We start from the raw sequence: 24792 nt of genomic DNA on the forward strand, positions 1-24792 counted from the left end.
GGCCGAGATAGGTTCAAACATTAACACACCAAAATTAAGTACCCTTTTATACTTGGTAACAAGCAATATGGCTTTTAATCTGTTGGTAAAAGGTGATACAAAAATGCCAGCAACCCAAATGAAAAAAAAAAACAGTTGACATTTTCAGGACTTTGAAGGGTCAATAACAAACTGAATAAATAACTGGGATAATAAAGGGAGGAGTGCTTCGTTCTCATGACCGTGTTCCACAGAAGATGTGCAAAATGTCAGTCACATCTTTTTTTTTTCCTTCGGAGAAAAAAAGAAAAATAATGTTGACTTGAAATAAGTCATGTCAGTGTATCTGATATGACCAAAATGAATACTAAAAATGTACAATTCTACAGTTGGTCAAAAATGCTTAAACAGAAATGCAAAGAGTTATGTGATCTACAACAATACATATAACTTAACTGTACCATTTAAAACATCAAACCCACATAAAAACAGCTCTGATACAATTTATAAATGATAAGTTTGGGTACTTTAACAACCAACAAGTAGCAATAGCAATCACCACTAGATAAAAGCAACCCATCATTTTACTAGAATTTAGTATCATACCAGTTAAGATGCACTGAACTCTGCAGCTCTGAGTAGTCTCTCTTTCCTCCTCATCCTCAGGGTTGGTGAAGTGGAACTCAGTCACAGAGGCTCTTGTCAATGCTGCTGGGAACTGGCTTAATATCAGTCACCAGCTGCTCCTCTATGGCTTTCAGATTGAAATGATGATCTGAGGTGATCAGGTTAATGGCCAGGCCAAGGTGTCCACAATGGCAACACAAAAACGAAAAACATTCCAGAAACAATACTCAACATGACATTGATCAGCAAAGTATATAAACTGCATTTTTAAATTCTTTTAGAGACTAAGCTTTCCATGAATTGTTACGGCCTTATCTAAGAGTCAAAATGCAGAGTAAAAAAAAAGTCAAAGTTTTTATTCCATGCCTGCTTTAGCCAGATTTGCTTCTTTTTCCTGTCCTAGACATCAAGTGCCCAGACACAAATGAAAAACAATGAAATTGAAACATTAAGGCTTATTTTTAATGAGATACTTTATTTTCAACTACATTTAGATATGTCATGTAAACGTTTTAATTTAAGATGTCATAGTTAATATAATTTTAACATTTGTTAGTGCACCCAATACACATACTTAACATTACAGGAAATCAAAATTAAAATGACCACATTGACAGCCTGCACATCACTTCCTCTTGTAAAAACATCTGGAAAAAAATGCTAAAGTAAATTAATCAAAATATATAAAACACATTTTACTCCACTTATCAGTCTGAGAAGCACTAGATTCTTACCTGTACAAACCGGGTACAGGTTTCTGCACAGGCCATTTCTGAAGTCCTAGAACATAGATTTCTGTGTTCCTGCAATAATGTAATGCTATTTCAGGAACACTTGTTATAGTAAAAGAGTAACAATGATTAACCAAGAAGACAGAATACAGAGACAACTGCTTCTACAATGGCAAGGGGATTCTTATTTTATTGGTGGTGTGGAAAATTACCAGTTTCATTTTTGCATGAATGTAAAAAGACAGGAGTAGCCCAGCTGTGATCTTAGCCAACAGTTCCACCCTCTGAGTGGAGTTACAGAAGATGATTGCATCACAGTACAAGGAGTCATTAAATAATAAAACAGGAAAGGACAAGTTCTTCCTGCCGTTTTGTAGCAAAGGACAAAAATAAATCATATTCTTTGTCTACAACCTGGGCACATGAGCACTAGCTCTCAACTAAATGGTTTATCAGGTTGGGGGTTAACATGAACAAGTACTAAGAACAAGTCAGACAGAGAAAGTGCCTCAATACTCAGAAGGCTTCCTACCCTGAAGAAGAGGGTGTTGAGACAGTGACAGTGAACATCTCTCTGTAACACAGGCACAGTACTGAATGATGCCTTTCAAAGTCAGCTCATCCATCAAGTTAATTTCATAGGGCTTATGGAGATGTCTAGCCTGCACAGGACAATAGTTAAAAGACAGGCAAGCTCATGTACGAGAACATCTAAAAGGAGCAAGCTAACAGGAGGTTATTACTATTACATATGTCTGACTGGGCTATATAAGAGGAAAAAACAAACAAACAAAAAAACCAAACAAAACCCCCACACAACACACGCAATACTCTTTCTAAATGTAGCAGCACAAAAATGTGAATCTCCATGTTCAGTTACCTATAACTTTTAAATTACCTATAACAACAAAATGAAGAATGCTTAAAATATTTACTGATTAACTGTGCACTACTCATCAGGTTGTGCAGTCAGGTTACATTTCCATAAACAAAAGATGTTCAAAATCCTAACAGACTGAACAGAAAACAAATGTACCACTATAAAATGTGCTTCAGTACTCAAATCCTACCACAATACATTAACTGTCAAGGTAAGTAAATGTGAGGTAAAATATACAGCTTTGTCAACGTTGTTGACTTTAAAATAATTCTATGGTGAATGAATATTCAACTATTCAATTGAGAACTAAGAAGCAAGAGTTTTTTTTTTGTTTGTTTTTTTTTTAAAGCAAAATTATTAATTACACTGTGTAAATAATAGTTAAACAGGGCTTTAACCTGTTCATTTTGGCATATATATATATAATGAATTAATTAATTACCTTTCCCCAGACCCCTGTAGCAGACCAACTCTCAATATTTCAGTTTCTCCTCTCACCATGAACACTGATGGGGAAAGTGGCCAAGTAGAACAGAAGCTGACAATTCTTGTCCAGAAAGGCAATGATGTTCTCAACGAGTATGACGACGTCCTGAGAGAGCAACTTATCTGCCTAAAGAATGAACCATAATGGTGAGAAGATACTGGCATGCATTTTATTTTTTTATTTATACACACACATGCACACACCTAACTACAAACAGGCAATAACCCTGATCCCAAAACAAACAGGCACCACTCCCTACAATCCGTCTATATACATGAACATAGACTAGAACATGTACTCTAAACACAGGGAGAACAATTAAACAGTACACAGTAGGACAACACAAGTAAAACCCAGTGTATGCTTACATACAGATTTAGACATACACAAACACAAGCTGACTACAGATATTAAAAGACAAGGTAAGCACAGCAAAGACCACAAAACCAAACAAACAAATTGTGCACCGAGGCAACTCACACAAAGTTAGGATGACACTAGCATGAGCTTGGGCAAGTTGTCGTCTCCTTCCAGCAGGGTCCTTGTATAGGCCACAGCAATCACTTAAGGCATGGTGGAACCAGTAATGAGAGGCATAGAACAGATAGGTTGCAATTCTGGAATATGACCGCATTAGAGGATATTGGGTTCCTGGTCACTTCATATTTGATTATTTTTAAATCTTTGGCAGTTAATTTGTGTCTTTTTTTTTTCTTTCTTACAACCCTGTTGACTATTTGCAACAAAATGTTTGATGGTTCTGTGATCACACCCCCATATCTTAGCAATTTTAAGAGTACTGCCTAATAATTATGCACACCTTGATATCGGGTGTTGATCTCCTTAGGCCACACCCTCCCTCATTACAGGAATACACATCACCTGATATGCTTAAATCCAATAATCTTATAAATCTTGGAGTTGGAAAATATGCATAAAATGATCAAAATACTCTCTTACTTAATAACTGTGCACACAGTGTAGTTTGTGAAATGCCCAACTAGAGAGCTGAACCCTAAAGTTAATGTAAGCTAATGTCCAAATTGTGTACAGCTCCTCCTCCTCCTTTTCACTACTGACAGGATCAGATCACACTCTGGTCTGGCTCACTTCGTATACATCAGCTTTTCTCTGACAGCCAGTACACACAAGAATGATTAGTAAATGCACCAAAGACCAAAAATGCACCAAACACCAAAGTTGTGTAGAATGAGGTGACACAGATAACTGGCTTCAGGATCAGTCAAACCTGTAGACAGAGGTCTAGAATGGGCTAATGAACTGAATCAGTTCTTTAATATGTGCAGTAATAGGTCTATAACCATTTCCCCCCTATACTCCAATCTGCACCTTGCATCAATGGAATCTTTTTGGCTACCTGCTTCCCTTTCTCACTTAAACCCAGGGAACATTTCTAGTGGACTGGCCGTTTTTGTCCACCCCCTCACCCCTGGCCTCCCCTGGCATCCAGCTTGGACATAAATACTACCTTGAGAACTGATCACAAACAGGACTTTATCAGCATCATACATGTAGGTGGCACTTCTGATGAACATCTTGGACTGACTGTCACAGCAGATCAGGTCAAGCAGGAGCTATTAAATCTCCACCTGGGCAAGACAACAGGTCCAGATGGCATATGCCCGAGGGTCCTTAATGTCCGCAATGAGCAGCTCTGTGGAGTGCTGCAGCGCCTCTTTAACCTGAGCCTGAGGAAGTGTGTCCTGTGCTCTGGAAGACCTAAGTACCTAAGAAAGGGTGTCCATCAACCCTCAAAGAGTCTAATGTAACATATGATGAAGACCCTAGAGATCATAGTCCTTTCTCACCTGAGTCCAATGAGTATACCCTCTAGAGTTTATCAGTAATATGGTGGTGATGATGCAATCATCTACATGCTGCTGTAGGCCCACTCCCACCTGAATAAAGCTGGTAGCACAGTGCCTTTAACACCACCCAGCCTTCTCTATTTGGTGAGGAACTAAGGAGGGATGCAGATGGACACCTCCACCATCACAAGGACCAGGGACTGAAATCCAGACCCCAGTTAGTGCATCTGCAGAGCTGCATGTTGAAGCAGGTTGTGAGCAGCACAGGAGGTCCTTTCCTGTTCACACATCTGGTGATCTTCCTGGTGTTTTTTTATGGTCAGATAAAGGGACTTTGACATACAAGCAGTACAGAGGCAATCAAAAATAGGCAGGAAGTGGCTGTAGACATTCTAGAAAAACATCATATACTGTAAATATTGCAAATGTTAAAGTACATGGCAATAATAAAATAACTAAAAAACAACTAAATTACAGCCTGGTGGGACACCTCTCACTGACATTATTCTAGTAATGTAATTTACTGTAAATAAATCCACAGATTTATTTTTTTCCTGGGTGCCGATGGACGTGGAGCATGATGCACAGACTCCCTCGATAAGTTGAAACATTTATTAACGAAAGACAAACACTGGTGGCACTCATACACAATATTAACAAAAGACATGACTTCCATAGTTAACACAACATACTACACAATAACACTTAATAATGACTACATAAATGTTTAACATATAACAACAGACTAACAATGACAAACACCAAACACACACTAGCAGAGATTTAAACAGACATGACATTAAACCCCGTGCAGGTGCGTGTAATCACAAAAGGCATGGCCACAAACAAGGTGAACCCCCCTGCACGTGGCAGGCCATACCACATGACTCATGGGGGAGAGCGTCCCGTGACAATATAAAGGTTTTTTAAGAGCAATGTTTTGAAGAGGAATATTTCTGGGATAAGTAGCGTAGATATAAACTTACTAGAGAAGTGAAAAAATCATAGAAAACGGTATGTAGAAAAAATATTTATTTTCATCTCTCAGTATTTGCCATTTTTTCATATATTCAACTTAGAGCTCATAACTACATACACAAATAAGTTTATATGTCACAATTAGTAACTTATGGAGGACTTTCCACCTGAGTTAATGAAAATCATCATTCCTTTGTTTGCAGTGACCTTACAACCAGTGATAATTCTTTCATATCATAATATTATTAATAATAATATCATGCACATCATTTCATAAATGATTCATTTTCACAGGTTTAAAATGTATAAATATGTGATGGAAATGCTAACATAATGAAAAGTGTGGAATTAAGACAGCAATCTGGCCAACCATAAATTATAGGCTACATAAAATAAAAACATCTCATTAGATGGGCCTGCCACATCTATTCATTTTCTGTGATCATCACTGTAAGTATATGTTAATCCTCAGAGTGGTAATAGGATAAAACAGAGCATGTGCAATTATAAGCAGTCTAGAAAATCACAGTCAACTTATACCTTTTCCCTCACTGCTCACACTCGTGTTAGATATATCTGACTGGTCACAGTTATGACTGGAGGGCTGTGATTGTGTGGCAATGGATTGTGAAGGTGGGCCTCCCCTTCCAGGTGGTGCGACCCTTCCAAGATTTGCTGGGAAGATGATTAAAGGTGCATCAGAGGGATAAAGAGGCCTTTGCACATCAGGTGGGTAGTAAAGTGGCTGAGATGGCACGAAAGCCTCTACATTTATGTGAGGAGCAGAGGGCAAAAATGTATCATAGTGAGATGGTAAAACGTGAAAAGAACGAAAAGACATCCGACAGTCCACTCTGTCTGGTACTATATCATGAAATGTCTGTGGTCTCATTTGCAGATCTTCCTCTTCTTGAGTTTCCATTGGTGACTGATTCCCAGATATGCTTTCACCAGACTGACTGTGTGGTGAGTGTGTGCGAAGAGCTACAGGAGAGAGAGAAGCACTGCACTGAGGGATGGGTGTGGCCAGTGGAGAATGGCTTAAATTGTTTGGAGATGGAGAATCTAAACAGGAAAACACAAAAAAGCTTTACTGTTCCACCGTTAAAACTTTAGAAAGTATGAAATTGTTACAAAAGTTGAAAAGACTGCCAGTGTGAGAAGTCAAAATCTTGAATCTTCCTCAAGCCTGACACCTATTTAACTCTACTCCTAGCAGATGCAGGAAGGAGAACACTAACTGCATATGATCTGCATATGTCACAAAGCAGAGGTTTTGAATGACTAGTAATGGTTAGCAAGAGGGAAGATACTTTCTCAATATTCTTGAGATCAGATATATGCCAGAAATGACCATGGACAATGTATGACACAATTGGGATTCAAACTGGTATCAGTGGAGTGCCAAACTGATAAACTGTTCAGGGTAGCTTAGCCACCATATTATCATTTAGCCACCCTAAGATTTCTGCATATATCTAAGATTTTTTCTTTTATGAGAGGAAACAGTTCTACAGTTATAGAAATATCTGTTGAATACCATAGAAATGTAAGTATGAAGGTAGCATAGCAGTGCATCACAAAAAAACATTTAAAATTCAGGCTACATTACTTTTTCTTATTGCTCATAACATTATATCATTTAACTATGTAATGCAAAGTTTTGTATAACTTATACCTCACCATTAAACCTCTGCTCAGTTTTCAAAATGTAGCCTCGAGTAGCCTTCCCACGTAGCACATCAGAGACCTGACCAAAAAGTTAAGAATCAGTCTCTTCACCATATCAGCACTAATCCATTTTCAAAAAGGCTAAAAATTGTAACTGCTGGCATTCACCATTGATAGGCAGTTTTACATCTTAATTAGCAGATGTATTCTGAATTATTGATTAAGTTAGACAAAATGTAGATTTTTTTTGTGTTTCAAATCTAAGCCTAGCTTTTGCCACCTGTAAATCAGCCTTCATTTAACCTTAATCCACTGCAACTTTCTTACCTTTTTGTTCTTGGCCACCATGACAGCAGTGTCATTGTGGTAGTTCTTTAGACTGCTGTCAGCACCATTCTTCAGGAGGACTCGGACTACTTCCACCTCCCCACGGCCACAGGCCATATGAAGGGCTGTGTTACCACTGTATGACTGGGAATTCACATTACAGCCATTCTGAGAGAGGGGTAGAGAAAGAGACATACCTATCTTTTTGAACAGAGACATCAATATCTCTTTTAAAAAGTGAGAATACATATTAAGCAATACAATACACTGGTTAACTTTACTTAATTGTACATTACTTTAACTTGCTTATCAGGTAATTTACTGGCATACAGAGATATGCTGAACTGTAGAGTTACACTCAGGAATCGCTACAAGACTCAGGAAAAATTTTGGTACCCTAATGCAATGTAACATGCTCATTTATATTAAGAACTAAAATAGCTATTATACACTGATATCCTGTTTTCCATTAATTCACCTCTTAGTTGATCTATTTTTGCCCCTTTTATAGGCCAAAAGGCAACGTTTCTATAGTTCTATGTCTGTTATGAACTGATTATTACTAACATTAAATTCTTAGAATTCAGAGCACTGTTTGAGAACATTAGCTCCCCGTATGTTCAGAAAGAAGTGACTGTGACTGTATTTCTAGTTAATTTCTGTAAAAAGCCTTTGCAAGTTATATTGTTGATGATATGGAAATAAAACAGTGGAAAACACCTGACACACATAGTAAATACAACAGAAAACAAATGCGCACAAAAACAAACCTCAATAAGGAATTTAACCATGTCCATGCAGTTGATCTCCACAGCATGTACCAGTGGACTGCGACCACTCTTAATGTCCTATGGAGATGGGAGAAATGAGACCCAAAGCATATATATCTCACACTTTCTGGAGTACACAGCTTCTGTGACTTGCTACATCAGCAAGTTCGCAGATGATGGCAAAGCAATATGCACACCTGCTAACCAAAAGACATAGATGACTGCACAGATGTGTGAGCTGCTAAAAACATGGGAGGTTGCTTTCAGATGAAATAGCAATACAGCCCTTCCCACACCAAAATCAAACATGTCCTACACTATCATAACTATGTACAAATAATCAGCTGACCATTTCCTTGACACCAGACATAATTTGTAGTCAGTGTTGGCCTAAATACCCTGTCTCTTATGTTGTGTATCATCTCATGTGATGGAGAGGCCTCATTCTTAGATACCCTGAACTTGGTCTTGACAACATACCTGGACAACACTCCTGTGCTAAAGCAATTGTCTTTGACCTACCTAAATGACTACTGGCCTCATGAAGTGCTTCAAGTCTCTTGCCATAAAAGATAAAGATTTGTTAGCATTCCCCACTGCACATCAGTAGCACAACTGTCAATAGAGTCAAAAGCTTCAATCAAGTTCCTTGGTGTGCATATCACAGATATGCACCTGAAACCACAACACCTGCCAAACCAAGTAAGCCCAGCAGCACCTTCACTTTCTGCGTAGCACGAGAAGAGCACACATGCCTCCTACTATACCTACCAGTTTCTGTAGGGGGACAATAGAGAGCATCCTGACCAGCTTTTGTAAAGTCTAGTATGGAAACCACAAGTCCCTACAGCTGAGTATGATAACAGTTGAGAAGATCATTGGGGGTGAACACCACAACAACTACCACAAGTGGTGCATCCACAAGGCGACCAGTATTGTGGATGACACCTCCCACACCTCTTACGGACTTTCCACCCTCCTGCCTTCCTGCAGAAAGTACCAGAGCATCCAGGCCACCACTGCCAGACTCCATACCAGCTTCTTCCCAGAGGCAGTCATTCTACTCAACACACTGCTGCTCCCCAACACCCACCTGAACTAAAGAAGTTCCACCACCACTGTTTTCTGCTTTTGTACTCTTCTCACTCTTGTGCATTTGCACTTTGTAGTCCAGTAATGTGTTGTGCTGCTGTTGCACCATATACCAGAAGAAACAATGTTCTATTTTGCAATGCAAATTAAGTATATGGAGAAATTACAATAAAATGTAAACTTGAAATATGAACTTGATGTGTTCATTGTCCAATAATAAAAGAACAATGCAGTTATAATGAGGATATCTTATAACTTGAATAACCTGAAAATATTCCCACGGTATACAGAGATTACAACAGGCTCAGAGGCGCCCTATTCCCTTTCATCTCATTTACAACTTCAATTTTACTGACATGAACAAGTTACAAACCATCCAACTAAAACTGGTAACAAGGCTACCTATCAATTTATGTAATATCAATGTTTATCTTTTCTAATAAAGACACAGTTCTCAGATTGAGACAATGTCCTCCAGTGCACTCACTGCAAATTAGCATGTACTTTGTACAGTGGGGCTTCTTTAATGTACTATTGCTACCTCCTCAGCAATCATTTTTGTTCTTGCCATGAATCTCAGTGAAATATTATAAATTAGAAATTAAAGTAACACTCCTAAAAAGTATACAATTTCTGATAAAATAACACACTGTTTGCCATGCTTCTTTGCTATGTAATTTTCTTCTGCATATGCATTCATATACACATATGCACTCACCCTTAATTTTACATATGTACAGTGATTACTGTGTGAAACATTTGTACACCCCATTTGTTCCTTAAAAGAGTTACATGTATATTTTCGTTGTATTATTATTTTATTGTATTGTTATTGTCATTCTGTAACATGTTATCTGTAATAAAAAGGGGGTTATGTGTATAAGACCAACCTAGATCTGTTAAGCAGTTTTTGATGAGGCCCTGCAACAACTTTGGACTCACCGGAAGTACAGTTATTGCATCATTTCCTGTGTGGTAGTCTTTTTAATTTCCATTAAATAACATCAAATATTTTCTGAAAAAGTTATTTTCAGGTTAGTTTCTACACTTTTGTCAGTGGGAAGAAAAAATGGTACTTCACAGGGAGGAAGACAAGCTTTTAAGGAGGTGTAAAGTGGCATGCTTGAGATTGGTGCTGGCATAAGGAAGGAATTGAGACTGCACTGACCACAGCATTGATGTCAGCTCCATTGTCCAGTAACATTTTGGCCAGTTTCTTATTTCTGTCCTGAACAGCCAGGTGTAGAGGAGTCAAGCCTGGAATTCAACAGAATGTAATGTTTGGGAGGGTTCTTTTTTTTACAACCAGATGGATGTGATCTATTTTAACAACTCAGACCTGATAACTCACTCAAGCAAGTTTGGACTTGTTTAACTGAAGAACACACAAAGGCATTTACCCACACCCACACATATTCACCCATGTCTCAGCTGGGTAGACCCTCTCTCTGTGATTCTAGGGGCTTTCTGTACCTCAAGGTAGGAAAATTAAGGCTGACTATGCCATGTCACTGAACTGAGAATGCCCTCATATACCCTTTCTCATAAAGGACATACATTATAAATCTCTAAGGATCATTTCAATCTCTATAATTTACATTGTTTTGCCACTTTAAATTGTTTAGGCCTAAAGGATGTCCATGCACTATGTCCATAGATGTCCATGCACTACCCGTACTCTCCCAAACCCCACTCTTAGAAATGCATTGCATTTCAATCCAAGTTCCTTTAGATCATACCTTTAGATATGTTCTCTTATAAATTCCATTCTTTATTATCACAGTGACAGCAACCGCTCATTCATATAAATGTAAAACCTTATTATTATAAACAATGTTAATGCTCACATTATAACATGTAGAGTGTTGTAAAGTGTATTATAGACTTTATCATATTTCATAATACCGAATGAAAGCTCATATAGAGCTTCCTACGGCATTGGCATCATAGGCACCTGGTTCATCCTAGCTTAGCACTCACCCTCGTAGTTCCTACTGTCGAGGAGGCCTGAATGGCAGCATGGGGAGCGAGACAGGTGGCAGAGGATGATGGACAAGCATGTCCCCTGGTTATGCTCACAGCAGAGATGCAGTGTAGTCTGCCCGTTGCGGTCCAGCGCCCCTGGATCAGCCCCACCTTGTAGGAGAGACGCCACTATTCCAGGCTGATGCGTGATGACGGCCAGATGCAGAGGAGTCTGGGAGGGAAGAAGGGAAGTGGTGTGTGTCAGTTTAGCTGATTAATGGAATCAGGATTTGAAAATGACAGAAGCAGGACATTTTCTCAGAGGAAGAAGACAGCAACAGACAAGCAAAAAAATTACAAAGTATTTTTACTCAACAGCGAGAAACTCACTTTATATGTATAAAAATATATCATCATAAAAACCCAGTTACATTAACAGGTTGAGGTTTGTTTAGTGATGCAGGGTTATTTGGGTTGTAAATATGAATCGCATCCTGGAGTATTCCCATCAATGCAAACTCTCACTTGGAACCTGCCTAACAAGTAAAGGTCAACACAACAGAACAGGGTCAGCAAGGACAACAATATTTCTTGGTATTATTTTACAGTAAAACCAAGAAATATTAATTTTGTTACAGTGCAGGAAGGTAAACCTGGCACTGGGCCAGCCCCTTATAGGTAAGCAAAGAAAAGGGGCAGTGACAAGGTTCCAGTAAAACCCAGTAGAGAGATATGCAGTCTAAAGAAATTCCTGTGTTGTCACAATGTCTGTGGCACTCCCTTCCGGTGAAAGCGTTACAATTTCCCTGAATCCTGTGTGAGTCACAACGCATCTCACAATCACAAATCAGGATCTCACTGGTCTGTGTATGTGCAAGAACACATATATTTAACTGTCCTAATGAGAAAATCTTTACAGTTCAGAAAAGCATAAACACAAGAGAGCAAAACATGCTAGTTCTTCTTTAACTCCTTACCACTACTCACATGAAAAGCTGCAGAGAAGTCACCCCTCCCCCCCCCCCAAAAAAAACGAAGCTTCAATAACTAGATTAAAAAAAATAAAGAGTGTGAAGTAGGAAAGGGAAAGGTGAGCAAGGGTCAGAAAGGAAGAGCTGAAAGCAAAAGAGCAGAGAGAGAAAGAGAAGGGGAAAGGACATGAAGGGAAGAGTGGGATTAGAAAGGGAAAATCCCTTTCCTCTCCCCTGCAGTGCATCTTTAGATTTACATTCCTGACTGGAAATGTAGCAAAGAAGGGAAAAAATGTAAGTGTTGAACGGATGTACAGGTTGGGTGAGCTTGTAAATAAAATGACATCAAGTCCGGTGCGACTGTGCAATAGAGCAAAGTGCAGAAGTGATAGCGTAAAAAAAAGCTGAAGAGCATGAAATGGAGGGCAATAAAAACACCACTTATCAAAAAACTTTCCTGGAAACAGTTATGCAGTTAGGGGTATTCTTATTTTGAATTAAATATACAGTAAATGTATGTCTTTCATGACAAGTTGATGCCTTATTATTCAGACAAACTAAATAATCAAGTTCAAGTGATAGAGAGAGAGAGAGAGAGAGAGAGAGAGAGGAAGAGAGAGAGAGAGAGGAAGAGAGAGAGAGAGAGAGAGAGAGAGAGAGAGAGAGAGAGAGAGAGAGAGAGAGATAGAAAAGGAAGGGCAAGGGAAAGTCCCAGTTTCTTACCCTCTGAACTACAACAGAAGGTATGTTGAGAAACAGCCCAGAGTGCGAGGGGCATGTGACTTCTCGGAATGAGGATACATAAGTTCATGCACACATACCAGATACAAGGCAGCTGCTTTAACAGAACACTCACTGACGACACACATATTCTCAATCCTTACACTGTAATGTGCATTTGCATCGCTGTTGTCCAAACACAGAAAACAAAAATGCAGAAATGCTTCATAAAAATGTTAACGCATAACTAACCTCCATATGCATAACTTACCTCAGCATACATAACTAACTTCCACTTTGAGATTTAAGACATGAAAAGCATGAGCACAAAACACAGCAGTAATTTTGAAGTAATGATTTAGTTTCTTTTCCTAATCTTCGTTAGAGCTGTTCCTCTGACTTATATAGTACCAACTTGAGCACTCAGCCAGTACAGGCTGGCTCAGGAGCTATATCATCATTTAGAGTTTGTAAGTGGTGGTCACATTAAATCTGTGGGTGCAGACAATCTGCAGAAGAAGAAAGAGGAGTACACTAATATAGAGACAATGGTAGCTGTAGTAACACTTTTTAAAACATGCCAGTCAGCTGAGAAGACATTTACATTTTTGCAGTGTTATACTGACCCCATGAAATTATTCATGCTCATTATTACAGAGTATTTTTATTATATGTAGATTATTTTACTTACTGAAAAACACACATAAATGTGAAGAGAACAACCAAACAAACAAACAAAAATGAATAAGCCTGAAAAAATATCTTGTACACAGGCTTAAATCAAGCATATCTTCTGGTAACTGTCTTGCATTGCGTGTGTTCAGTGAAACCTCAGCATGAGGTGAGGTAATTTCTGTGGTTTGGTTAGACATGAAGTGGCTATCTCTTATGAAGAGAATGGGTGAGATAGCTGGAAGTGTTACTTTATAGAGAGGGAGAGAGAAAGAGGAGAATAGAATGTGAAAGCTTAGGGACAGTCCATGTGGGGTTAGCAGTGTGGGAAGTACATACAGGTCCTAGCCATAGGAGAAGACTGGTTTACACTACACACAAGGAAATGGTATGACATGCAAATAGGCTATCCACTGATGGGGCTCTGAGCACCCCCAGATGTCAGATGGCACCACCTCTGTGAAGGAGAATAGGTATGCACCCTGGACAGCATGCGCAAGCTTTCAGCTGCATACCAAAGGTGCTGATGATCAGCCTCTCTCCATATGCTACTACAATTTGTATGTTAGCTGCTTTGCTTGCTTTTTAATTTATCACCCTGTGTGCATGTGTGTGCACAGATGTAAGTGTCCTACCTGTCTGAGGTTATTATACACGTCCAAGTCTTTGCGAGCTCGATGTAATATGTGAATGAGCCAGTGAACCACAGCCTCTTTCTCCTGAGCGACAGCGATATGCAGAGCCCTGCAATAATAAACACAATCCATGCATCAGTCAGACATGGGTCTGTACCATAGGCAGACATTCCCAGAAACTGAGAACCATTAGTGATGGCACTCTGCTAAGCCTTTTCTTTACTCCACCTTCTTGTTTTTTGTTTAGTTAAAGGGTATTAGTCTCACGAGTAAAACATGAGGTATAATACTTGGACAGTTCAAAATGTTTGTCTCCGGAGTTCTGAAAAACTGCTGCCTATGGAATCAATGAACGATGGGTTTTAAGGCATTCAGTCATATCTGAGCAGACGAATTATATTCTACGGCTACCATCAGTATACTTCAGAACTTATTTTGTGCTTACATTAACAGTGATTGAGAATGCTAATTCCAGCAGCAGCCATCCTGTTTCATATATGAAGTGGCAGGCTTTGGATCAAGGAAAACCTTTAGGTACTTTTAGGTCCAGATGGTAGCTGGCCTGCTCTGTTCTTAACAGTTAGTGGTTTTCCTTGTATTGCACCTTGTGTTTCTGCAATCTTACCTTATAATATAAACTTAACATATAAGTTATATATTATCTCATATATTATATTACCTATAATATGGAACTTATACACACATATGCATATGCAAACACATGCACACACACCAGGAAGTTTGTATATACCATCCACAACACACATGCTGCTGACCAGTGTGTGGTTAGACAGCTGAGTGAAAGAACTGATCAACAGGGTGATCCATCACCTGATGCTGTTACTAACAATTTCTGAAACACTTTAACCTGTATGACTCATACTGCACACAGTGTCCATATAACCAGTCTCAGAATGTACAGGGAAATCGTTATCACTCCATCACTTCACAGAAAACCTTCCTTTCTCTGTGTGCAAGTTGAAAGCAGAAAGAGGCATGTCCCGGACGAGTTAGAAAATGAATGAGGGACTTGCAAACTTTTTAGCACGTGTGTATTTCTTTTGAAGAGACTTCCAGTAACAGCCACTTTGGTTTGAGGTCACTTCCTGACATCAGGGACAATGGCACCACTCTTTCTGTTTTGAATAATAATCATCATTATGATTAATATCACTTTATAGAGGCTTTCAGTATGTTCATTGACAATCAGTGTTAATGCATGAAATTTTGTAACACACCCGATAAGACAAAATATGTCTTTGACTACCATGAAGATCACTTGCATTATGTTCCGAAACATTCTCATGCTAAAGCTACTCACTTTTGTTTCAAACCATAACATCATAATAAAAAAAGAAAACAGGTAATGCATGTTCAGATCCATGAAATTATTTAGTTTTTGTTCACAAAACCAAAAACCACAAAAATGTGGTCTAGGTGGTCTAGTTTTCTACACCATACAAAAGAGGACCATAATATGAAATAACTTTCATTGTATAAATAAATTAGCCTTTGCGGCTCTCAGCTCTTTTAATACCAGATTTTGCATGTACATATATAAAAAGGGACTTGAAGTACTGAAGAGTGCAAATTTCTCCTATGAATTCCTGAGGAAAAGCACTGCTGCTTAGAGCACAGGGAGACCGGACATGATCTGGACAAGACGAAGACAGTCATAATTCCCCAATTAGTAAAAATACACCTTCATTGTTCAAATTTAAACAATGTATAGGAGCACAAAAACAGATCTGAGATAAGGAGACCTGACTCATATTTCCTGTAATAACCTGGTAAATTCTGCCCTGAGGTGTGAGGCTATGATTGCTGGACATTCCACAGAACATTATCATTAAGGAAGAGCATGGTGACATCAAATGTGACACCACCACTATAGGACCTGTATGGTACACATATGATGGCCCACTATCACAATAAAAAGAATAACATTTCTAGCACAGCTACACATGCACGCAAACTGAAATACACATTCATACACAAATTTAACCTATTCAAAGAGTTAAACAAGCATATAAAGATAAAGTCAAATAGTGGAAGTTTGGCATCACTGTGTACTTAGCAAGTGTTAAGATTATTTGACACATATCTACAGTCATTTCAAGGTGTTGACACATCAGAATACTATTTGGCTTCCTGAAACATCACTTTTCCTATATGGATTGTGTAACCAAACCAAAGTCCTTCGAGAGGCTTCAAACTGAAACAGGAAGTGAGACAAAATACAGTGTTTAATGCTGACCTAACCCAGGCCTTGCAACCAGACCTAAAGGTTTAGGCTGTTTAAAAGAAGGAAAAAAAAGAAACTTGCTCTGTCACACTTTCTCTGTGCCTTGCTTCTGAATCTAAAAAAGTAGAAGAGATCATAAAAGTACACTGGCTCGTTCCTCCTTTAGTCTTTCCCGTAAGTGACTTCACTGTTCTTGATAGTGTCTCTTACACCTAAATCATGGGCCAGATTGTGTTCAAGGTATTTTGATTTCACATTCAGCCAGTGTTGGAGAACAGTTGAATTTTGAGTACATAAGGTGCTAGTTATTTTTTTAGTGTTAAGGGCATATTACAAATGATATTAGACCCATGACACAATTAATGACAAAATATCTTTGCTTCAGGTTTAATGTAAGCAGCTGCTTTTCTCTCCACAGTAGTTTGACAGTAAGGTACTAGCTTCTCAGTCAGTAATACTGTTATAGCATACATTTACATCTCCAGTAAACTGGGAAAGGCAGAGAATACAGGGTTAGTGCAAGGACACTAAAGCAATATTAAACTTGGATATCTTCTCTGAACCTTAAGTGGAGGTAACCTTTCTCCTCTGCTCTTTCCTCTTTCAGAGTTTGCTCTGGAAAACTGAAAAATTAATCCACAATAACATTTCAAATATGGCATATTAACCTTTTTATTTTGCAGCCCATACTTCTTATTTGTGTTTTTGAAGTGTTTGTGTTCATTACCAAACAATACATTTTTCCAGATTCCATATATGTTAAGTATTTTAAGCACACACATACACACACGCGCACAAATTTAAAAGTTATTATCATCTCATTATCATATCGTCATATTATTTACTTGCATGGTTAATGGACAGTAAAATCTGATGCTGTCCAGCACTTTCTCTCTATGTCAGGTCATACTTGGGTTGTAATATGCACAGCACTCCACTTTACACTTCCACTTCACAATCCACCCATTCTCACAATCTCACAGTCTCTCAGTCCGTCTCTCTTCTGTTACAGATGAAACTTTAGGTTCCTGGAAGTGAGTGAGAGTTAGTTAGACCGCAGCCCCAGATAAAGTCAGGGCTGCGTATGTACAGCATCCTGTACAGACCAGATTCACACAAAACCTCACATCGACTGTGGCATGGCCCGCTCTGGCAATAAACAAAGGCCGAAGGGAAGCTGAAATGCACCCCAAAAGGCCTGAGCCAAGCATTGTATGGTACTGTTTACCAGAAACCAACCAGACGCACAAGCAAGTGGCTTCTTACAACAACAGTACTTGGGAACTGGCAGAAAACAGTATGAAAGGATGAGGTTGGGGGGAAGGGGGGTTGTTCTTTTTATGAGCATGTTCAGCCTTGGCTAGACAACATGCAAAGGAGTGAATACAAATTGCACTTATTTCCTCACATACTGCCATAATACTTTATTTGGTTTCTTAGTATCAACCTCAACATCTGAATCCAGCTATGCACAGAACTGCAAGCACAATGTCACACTGACACCTCCATTACAGTAATGCACATATTACTCCTGTGGTAATACAGTTGTGCATTAGTTTGGGTACAAGTGAAGTATGGGTTTTGCCTTTCTTTTTATCTACAACCCACCTACTGACAAAAGGATTCAGGCCAATTTAACAAAATAAAAACATTAACCTGAACTGGATATAAAACCACACAAAAAGGCATTATTAAAAATGAATTTAAACTGCAGCATTTTTGCCTATCACAGACCATAAAGTGCATTATTATTGAGGCAGAACAAACCTGACCCAAGGGTAAACCTGCACCCACTCGCACATCAGTCACACACCAACAGTATCAAACAACAATTTGCATCTGGCCCCTGACGAATGCTGCAACCAGCTACATGTAAATGAACCTGTTTTCTTGGCTATGCTGAATGCTCCAGTATATCTGCATCTACAGTATATCTGTAGCTATCTGTAACGTGTGTATTTAATGCAGCTACAGAGCAAATCTTGTCCCACTTTTAAGGTATTATTGGTATTATCCCAAGTAAGATAAAAAATAATGCAGTAAGATTATAACATATTCATTCAACTTTTCTTTCTTCTATACTTTTCTCTCTACCATGACCCACTCAGACCTGAGTTGCAACCAGCTACATGTAAATTAACATAATGTCTAAAGAATGCCCTTTTGTCTCCTGTTCTGACATTAATAATGGTGGCAGTTGATACGCATGTATCTCTAAGTACTACTTGTCAAGAAAGAAAACATTATTGCTGAACTAATCCTTTTCTAAATGTTCTCTTTTTATGGCCACTGAGGTCTTCTAACTGCCTTCAAGGGCTGCAATGCTCCCGCTGTAAAAAATACAAGTCTCGTGTCTATGAATGTCCCATGCACTTTGCATGTACTTACCCACTTGGGTTGGAAAAGAAAGGACTAGAAAAGTACCACAATCAACAAGGGAAACATATAGTACATAGCTATAGCCGCATCTGGAAAGGAACGTGCATAGCAAGCTGTTCATTTGTTAATGGTTTTTAATGCAGTCACATGAATTGAAGAACATTCTGCAAAATACTGTTACATTTCTCACTCCTTTTACACAGTTACAATTATTTTTGTTGTACAGTGTTCTAATATAAAGCATTGTTTAAAAACTTGTGAAAAGCAAAGAGGAAATGCTGTACATAAAATGATAGCAGGAAAGAAAGAGTGAACAGCAAGCACAGAAATAGTACACAGAAGGCAAAGAGAGAAAAAGAATGAGAGAGAGAGGGAGAGATGAGGACAAAGCGGTGAAAGAGGAAGTGGGGAGCGGATGTTTGGGTTTTTGAGCCCATTCATTTAAAAGAGATTAAAAAAAGAGAAGAACACAGAGAGTGAGAGAAAGACACCTGAGTAAACCGCAGACTCGCGCGCTTACACTGGCTTTCCCGAAAGTGAGGGTCTGTAAAGCGCTGAGAAAAAAAACAAGGTGAGAGGATGAAACACCCATTGACGTAAAAGCCATAAGACAACAGATTACAGAGAAAGGGGACTCGGGCTACATGCTTGTGTGTATGCGTGTGTATGTTTTGGTATGTTTTTGTGCATCTGTGTGTAAGTGTATGTGGCTTAATGTTGATTTCTGCTGAAGTATGATCTCTCTGACATCTGCTGATGTAAAAAGAAGATACGATCCAGGAAACTGGGTTTTACCAGTAACCATGACTTACCATCATGTAAAACACCAATTCATTAGTATATGTTGGTAAGATACACTACACTAAAAAAAGCACTAAAGAGGAGAAAATAAAAATCTCTCTATGATAAATGTGATATTTTGAAACAACACTGAAAGTAAACATTAGAAACATTTTGCTTTTTAACTTGCACTTTGCGTGAATACAAACTGAAATCTGCAGAATCCTTAAACTGTGATCTTAACTGACCTTTCCAGGGCTAAATGCTTGCTTTGCTCAAGGGTCTTCCTAAGTGAATCACTCACTCTTCCTAAATGTACGTATACACTCACTCTTATTCATATATACTAATTTGTACACTAAGTGTACACTCACTCTTATTTGCTTAGATGAAAAATTGAAGACATGTTGATTAAACCTGGGTGCCAATATTGCATGACAGCAGGTGTCATTTTTGGAAAGCTAAGTTTCACTCACATGAGCTCGCAAAGACTGACATTTTCACAGTTGGCATCATGTGGGTGTATGTTTAGGTCTTACAGTAAGGGTGTGTGTCCATGCGTGACAGAGCATTTTATGTGATCATCTGCAGTGTGACCTTTCTCACCAAGGAACTTCATCCTTTCATCTAGACCTTCTGTTTCTCTCACTCACTCTGCCCAGTCCCTGAAAGAAGGTAACCATGCACCTCTTCTCTACATTACTTTCTATCTGCATGGGCCCTGGGAGCTGACCATGAGGAGAGTCACAGCCAGTCTCATGTATCTTGAGATTCTTTGACTACTCAGAGTCTGCCTTGTGTGCGAGTAGCATGTCTGTTATTATACAATCACATTAAATATGTTATGGGCACTTTTGTTTTGGTCTATGACTCATCGGATCTAAGTGTTTCACTCCTGTTTTCCATCAAAAAGAAAACAAGTGCATATCTCAATCAAAGTTCCTGGTGTACAATGGATTCTGTGCTTAATTTTCTTGCTTACATCATCAGAATTATCCCTACAATGAGAAAACAGTGATGTGTTGTATTAAGTAACCTTCACTATGACAAGATTACATTTTAGAGATTGACCCTTAAGTAAATGCATAGGCCTACCCCAGCCTTCATATTACTTTTCACCTTACTAAAAAGCACCTGAGTATTAAACATAGTCATAAAGAATTTACACATTTGTGTACAGTCTGACACACAGTTAATCTGCCTCTCTCCTAGCCTCCTCCTTTTCCCTATCTCTCTGCACCCAAACATGCATTACATCCACTAAACAAAATTTAGTAGGGCATGCCTGCTGTAAAATCTTATTGAATTACTCATTCTTTGCCATCGCACCAGTTTAGCAGAGAGTTGGTGTAATGAATCAGAAGAGATAGGAGTTACATGCCATCCTCCCTACAGGAAGTGAATTGGCTATGAAGAATGTAGTGGGGAGAAATACCAATGCGCAATCACCCTAACAGATGTGCTTCACCCCAGACCATAACAAAGATTAATTTGATGCATATTTGACATGTTTAATTAGAATCTAGGTCTATGAAGGCAACAATTTCACTTTTAAAAAAGCTCAAGCATACAAGAGACATTTCTGAATGAAATTATATAAAAGATCAGCTCATACTCCATCCACCAAATACTAACCACACAATAAAGCCCACACAAGGTTATCCTCAGTTTCAGCTGCATTAACTTACACACAGAAATATACTAACTACCCACTTTAGTAGAGACATTATTAGAAACACTCTGTAGGTGTAGAGTTAGAGACGAGAGCCCATTTGCTGCAGTGCACAACTGTGTTAGCCATGCCCCAAGTGTCATTTAGGTCTTCTTTAGTTCTTTTTCTTGGGTAGCAGTCAACTTTCAACATAGCACTGACACTCACCTATGTAAAAATCCCAGCAACACTGGAACTTATATTAGCACAAGACCAATAACATACCACTAACATGCTAAGAAAGCTGCTGTATAGGAAAGATTTGAATTAGATGAATATTATTTGGTCAACAGTTCTTCAGTGACCAGAAAGTGACCAATGATTAATGTGGTTGGGAGAGGCGGACAAACTCTGTATAGCAACTAATGGGTAGCCGTTTGTAGTTGCACACCTATCAAATGTGTGTATAAATTAGGTGAACCTAATAAAATGTGGTGCAGGTAATGTGCTTCTGATAACATGGATGGTAATTGCAGATCTGTTATAATTAGACTCAAGCAGAATCAAACATATCCATCATAATCCAAAACGTTTGATTAATGGTGTGATGGAGACCATCTCTGAGGAGGGCAATCATTCTGGCTGTACAACAGATCCAGGAAATATTCTACTAAAAACTCATGCAGCGCTCACTGTATAATGTAGAATACGCCATTCTACAGCAAACCACATTAATCAATATAGTAATGTGGTAAATCAAGTATAAAAGATTACAGTAATCTAATATGAAGTAAATCATAATATAAGATTACTGTATGCAACAAACATTTTAAAGGCACATATCAGCTATGTGCACTCTTGCTGAAGCACTGAGAAATTGTGTGTGTTGTGTTATGTAGTATAAAAACCTGAACATCAAGGCTGACAGACAAATTACTTACGTGTCACCATCTTCATCCTGGCGTGTTGCCAAAGCAACCTCATCTAGCAGACAATCTGTATCCTCAGACAGGTGCAGAGGAGTAGAAAATCTTGTGTATGGATGAGATAGAATGTATGTATAGCCTGTGATAATGCATAAGGGAAAGAGCTGTTAAAATACATAAGTACATAAGTACATAAAACCTTATATAGCTCACATCACACTTCTAATTCAAACTGCTAACACTAGATGGTTATGGATACTCTGTATATCGACAGAGCACTTATAACAACATCTTTTTTAAAAATAGTCCAAGTTCAGATTTGTAAAAATCATATAAGGCTGAATCATAGAAACAAACCTTATATGTTCTGGATACATCTATGAAACATTTAAAAGTTTCAATCCAACGTAAAACCAATAGGAAACATAACTGTATTTTTTCGTTTTTCCTATAATCTCACTTCCGGGTTAGAAACCAACAGCAGATTAATATGCAACATTTTGTTGCAACTAATGGCAAGGCAGTTTTCACAGAAATGTTTGGGTTCTTCTCACCCAAATTCAAAGGTTGACCTACTAACATGTCTTTCGAGAGACTACTAAGCAAAATGTTTAACTTCCTGCTGATTGGTAAAGTTTCACAATGAGAAACTACGTTGACTGGACTGACCATGACTTCGCAATCTTGTGTTTGCGACACACGAGAGAAAGAGAGCGCGCGCGAGAGAAAGAGATATAAAATGAACGAATGAGAGAATAAATGAATGAATGCTCAGGTCTAAACTGGACTGTGAAGTTACCGCTCGGATACTTATTTACCACTAGGTCTACGTCTCATATTTATCGAAGGTACGCAGACTTCGAGTTCCTCGCAGCACAGCAAATGGGGAAAATAAACACGGTCAATCACATCGACTGCGAGGAAATTATTAAACTTTGTAGCACAGACAGCAAAAAGGAACTGATTTCAAACATTAACAGGAGAAAACATGTAAAGTCCTCCTGTATGAACATGCAACAGTCATGACTAAACGTCAAAAGGTGTGTAGTTCTGTAATACGTTCCGCTCTTGTAAATTTGACTTGGTCTTAGGTTCACTGGAGTAATTTCAGAAACGAATCATTTACTCTGTTATCACGACCAATGGTATGAGCTCTCAATAACTGAATAATAACGCAAGACATATTTCAGACAAACGTTACTTACAATATGGTGGAACAGTTTGCGGTAGTTGAGTATCGTCAACACAGTGAGAAGCAGCAGGAACCAGGGCTGACACGAACTGATGCTTCTGTGTCTCCACATTTGAACGATTCCGGAGACTGTTGCATTTTGGAACTTTTGCAGGACTTGGCCTTATTCTCGAGTCCGTCTTTGGATCAATTGTCACTAGCTCTTCCACATGACTTCCTGACTCCTCTACAGGTTTGCTGTCCGGAGGGAAAGGACGTTTTCTTAAAGGAAGTTTTGATGGCGAGGTCTCCGAAGACTTCAAATTACTGTCAGCTTCTCTGGCACACTTCAAGTTAGAGTGCATGATGGCTTGGACATGACTGTCCTTGTATTGACTACTGTCCGTTTTTATTGTGGTGGAAACTGAAGTTGATCCTCTGGAGCTGCATTCCACCCCTACCTTGGTGGTATCCCTTGAACGACCTTCACTGCTTGGCGATGGCTCTGTGCAGCTCCCTACCTCTCTTGCCTTGGTTCTGAGGTCAAGCGGCGCAGATGGTTCAGTGTGATTATCGCTCATGGTCATTGTCATCAATCCTAAAGGTGCTCCCCTAATCTCTCACTTTTAGTCATCCCGGTGGCATCTTAATACATTTTACAGGTCCGCGAAAGAACAGTCGTTTGATCAATCTGGTTTATTTGTTAAAGTAAAAACGGACTGCTACTAAATATCACGGACTGAGAACTTGCTTTTCCTATGTGTATGCCATACCAGTGGATAATATACTTCAAGCCATTAAGCCATTAAGATAAACCACGCAAAAAATAAAAATAACACCGTAACCACCTTAGTATAGACTGACCAATGTAATATTACAAAAAGGCACTGTCTCACTCTCATAAAAACTATGCTCCTGTTTGCTTACGATAGTACTATGCCATATACAATAATAATGCACACCGAGCAATGAGACAGGACTGAAAACAGGCTACTGCAAACTGCTGCGATGTCCTGCATTGATCTGAAGTCAGTTTCTCTTCTCTCTCTCTTCAGTTATACACACGAATGCGTACACACAATGGGGTTTTCCCTATTCAGATTGGCCAACAAGCTGAAGCGAAAGGCTACACGCTAGAATATTTATCTGCAGTTTATGCAATCGTATAGCTGCAAGAATACATACATAACCGTAAGTTAGAGAAAGCGATACGTCGGCTCGAGCCGTCTAGGACATTAAAGGATACTCTCATTATTACACCTTGAGTATGTTCGACATAGACAACTACCTGGTCACGCTGTAAGCA

At 38.8% G+C, this 24792-nt stretch overlaps 1 protein-coding gene and 1 long non-coding RNA gene across 6 annotated transcripts; both read right to left on the minus strand.

Annotated features, from left to right (window-relative positions):
* Positions 1-9: 9 nt before the first annotated feature.
* LOC113581080 (uncharacterized) lies at positions 10-3303 on the minus strand. Of its 4 annotated transcripts, none has more exons than XR_014116994.1 (7): positions 3185-3303; positions 2660-2830; positions 1870-1999; positions 1550-1621; positions 1341-1409; positions 586-1253; positions 10-270 (listed from the first exon to the last, which is right to left on the minus strand). It is a non-coding gene; the product is annotated as an uncharacterized LOC113581080 (long non-coding RNA). The 4 variants fall into 4 exon arrangements; XR_003411031.3 differs by lacking the exon at positions 1550-1621 and having other exon boundaries at positions 15-270; positions 586-754; positions 973-1253; XR_014116995.1 differs by lacking the exon at positions 1550-1621 and having other exon boundaries at positions 12-270; positions 1870-1911.
* A 2247-nt stretch (positions 3304-5550) lies between these two features.
* Positions 5551-24565, minus strand: bcl3 (BCL3 transcription coactivator). 2 transcript variants are annotated; one of them, XM_027016016.3, is made up of 9 exons: positions 23521-24556; positions 22331-22454; positions 14335-14443; positions 11352-11568; positions 10540-10628; positions 8280-8357; positions 7510-7677; positions 7195-7261; positions 5551-6576 (listed from the first exon to the last, which is right to left on the minus strand). In XM_027016016.3, the coding sequence occupies exons 1-9, from the start codon at positions 24077-24079 to the stop codon at positions 6041-6043; spliced, it is 1947 nt and encodes a 648-aa protein (XP_026871817.1). In that variant the 5' UTR covers positions 24080-24556; the 3' UTR covers positions 5551-6040. The 2 variants fall into 2 exon arrangements, with proteins under 2 accessions (XP_026871817.1, XP_081552603.1); XM_081696477.1 differs by lacking the exon at positions 7195-7261 and having other exon boundaries at positions 6373-6576; positions 23521-24565.
* Positions 24566-24792: the final 227 nt, after the last annotated feature.

Source organism: Electrophorus electricus, chromosome 14 (genome assembly GCF_041902795.1).
Source record: "Electrophorus electricus isolate QZ-2024a chromosome 14, ASM4190279v1, whole genome shotgun sequence".
In the NCBI taxonomy this organism is placed as follows: Eukaryota; Metazoa; Chordata; class Actinopteri; order Gymnotiformes; family Gymnotidae; genus Electrophorus; species Electrophorus electricus.

What these genes read in the sequence shown, in the direction of transcription:
- bcl3 (XM_027016016.3), bottom strand. Translation starts at nt 24,079, where the DNA reads ATGACAATGACCATGAGCGATAATCACACTGAACCATCTGCGCCGCTT. An exon ending in GCAAACTGTTCCACCATATT is followed by an intron (nt 22,455 to 23,520) that starts GTAAGTAACGTT and finishes GCATTATCACAG; the next exon opens with GCTATACATACATTCTATCT. An exon ending in TGTATAATAACCTCAGACAG is followed by an intron (nt 11,569 to 14,334) that starts GTAGGACACTTA and finishes CTTCCCTCCCAG; the next exon opens with ACTCCTCTGCATCTGGCCGT.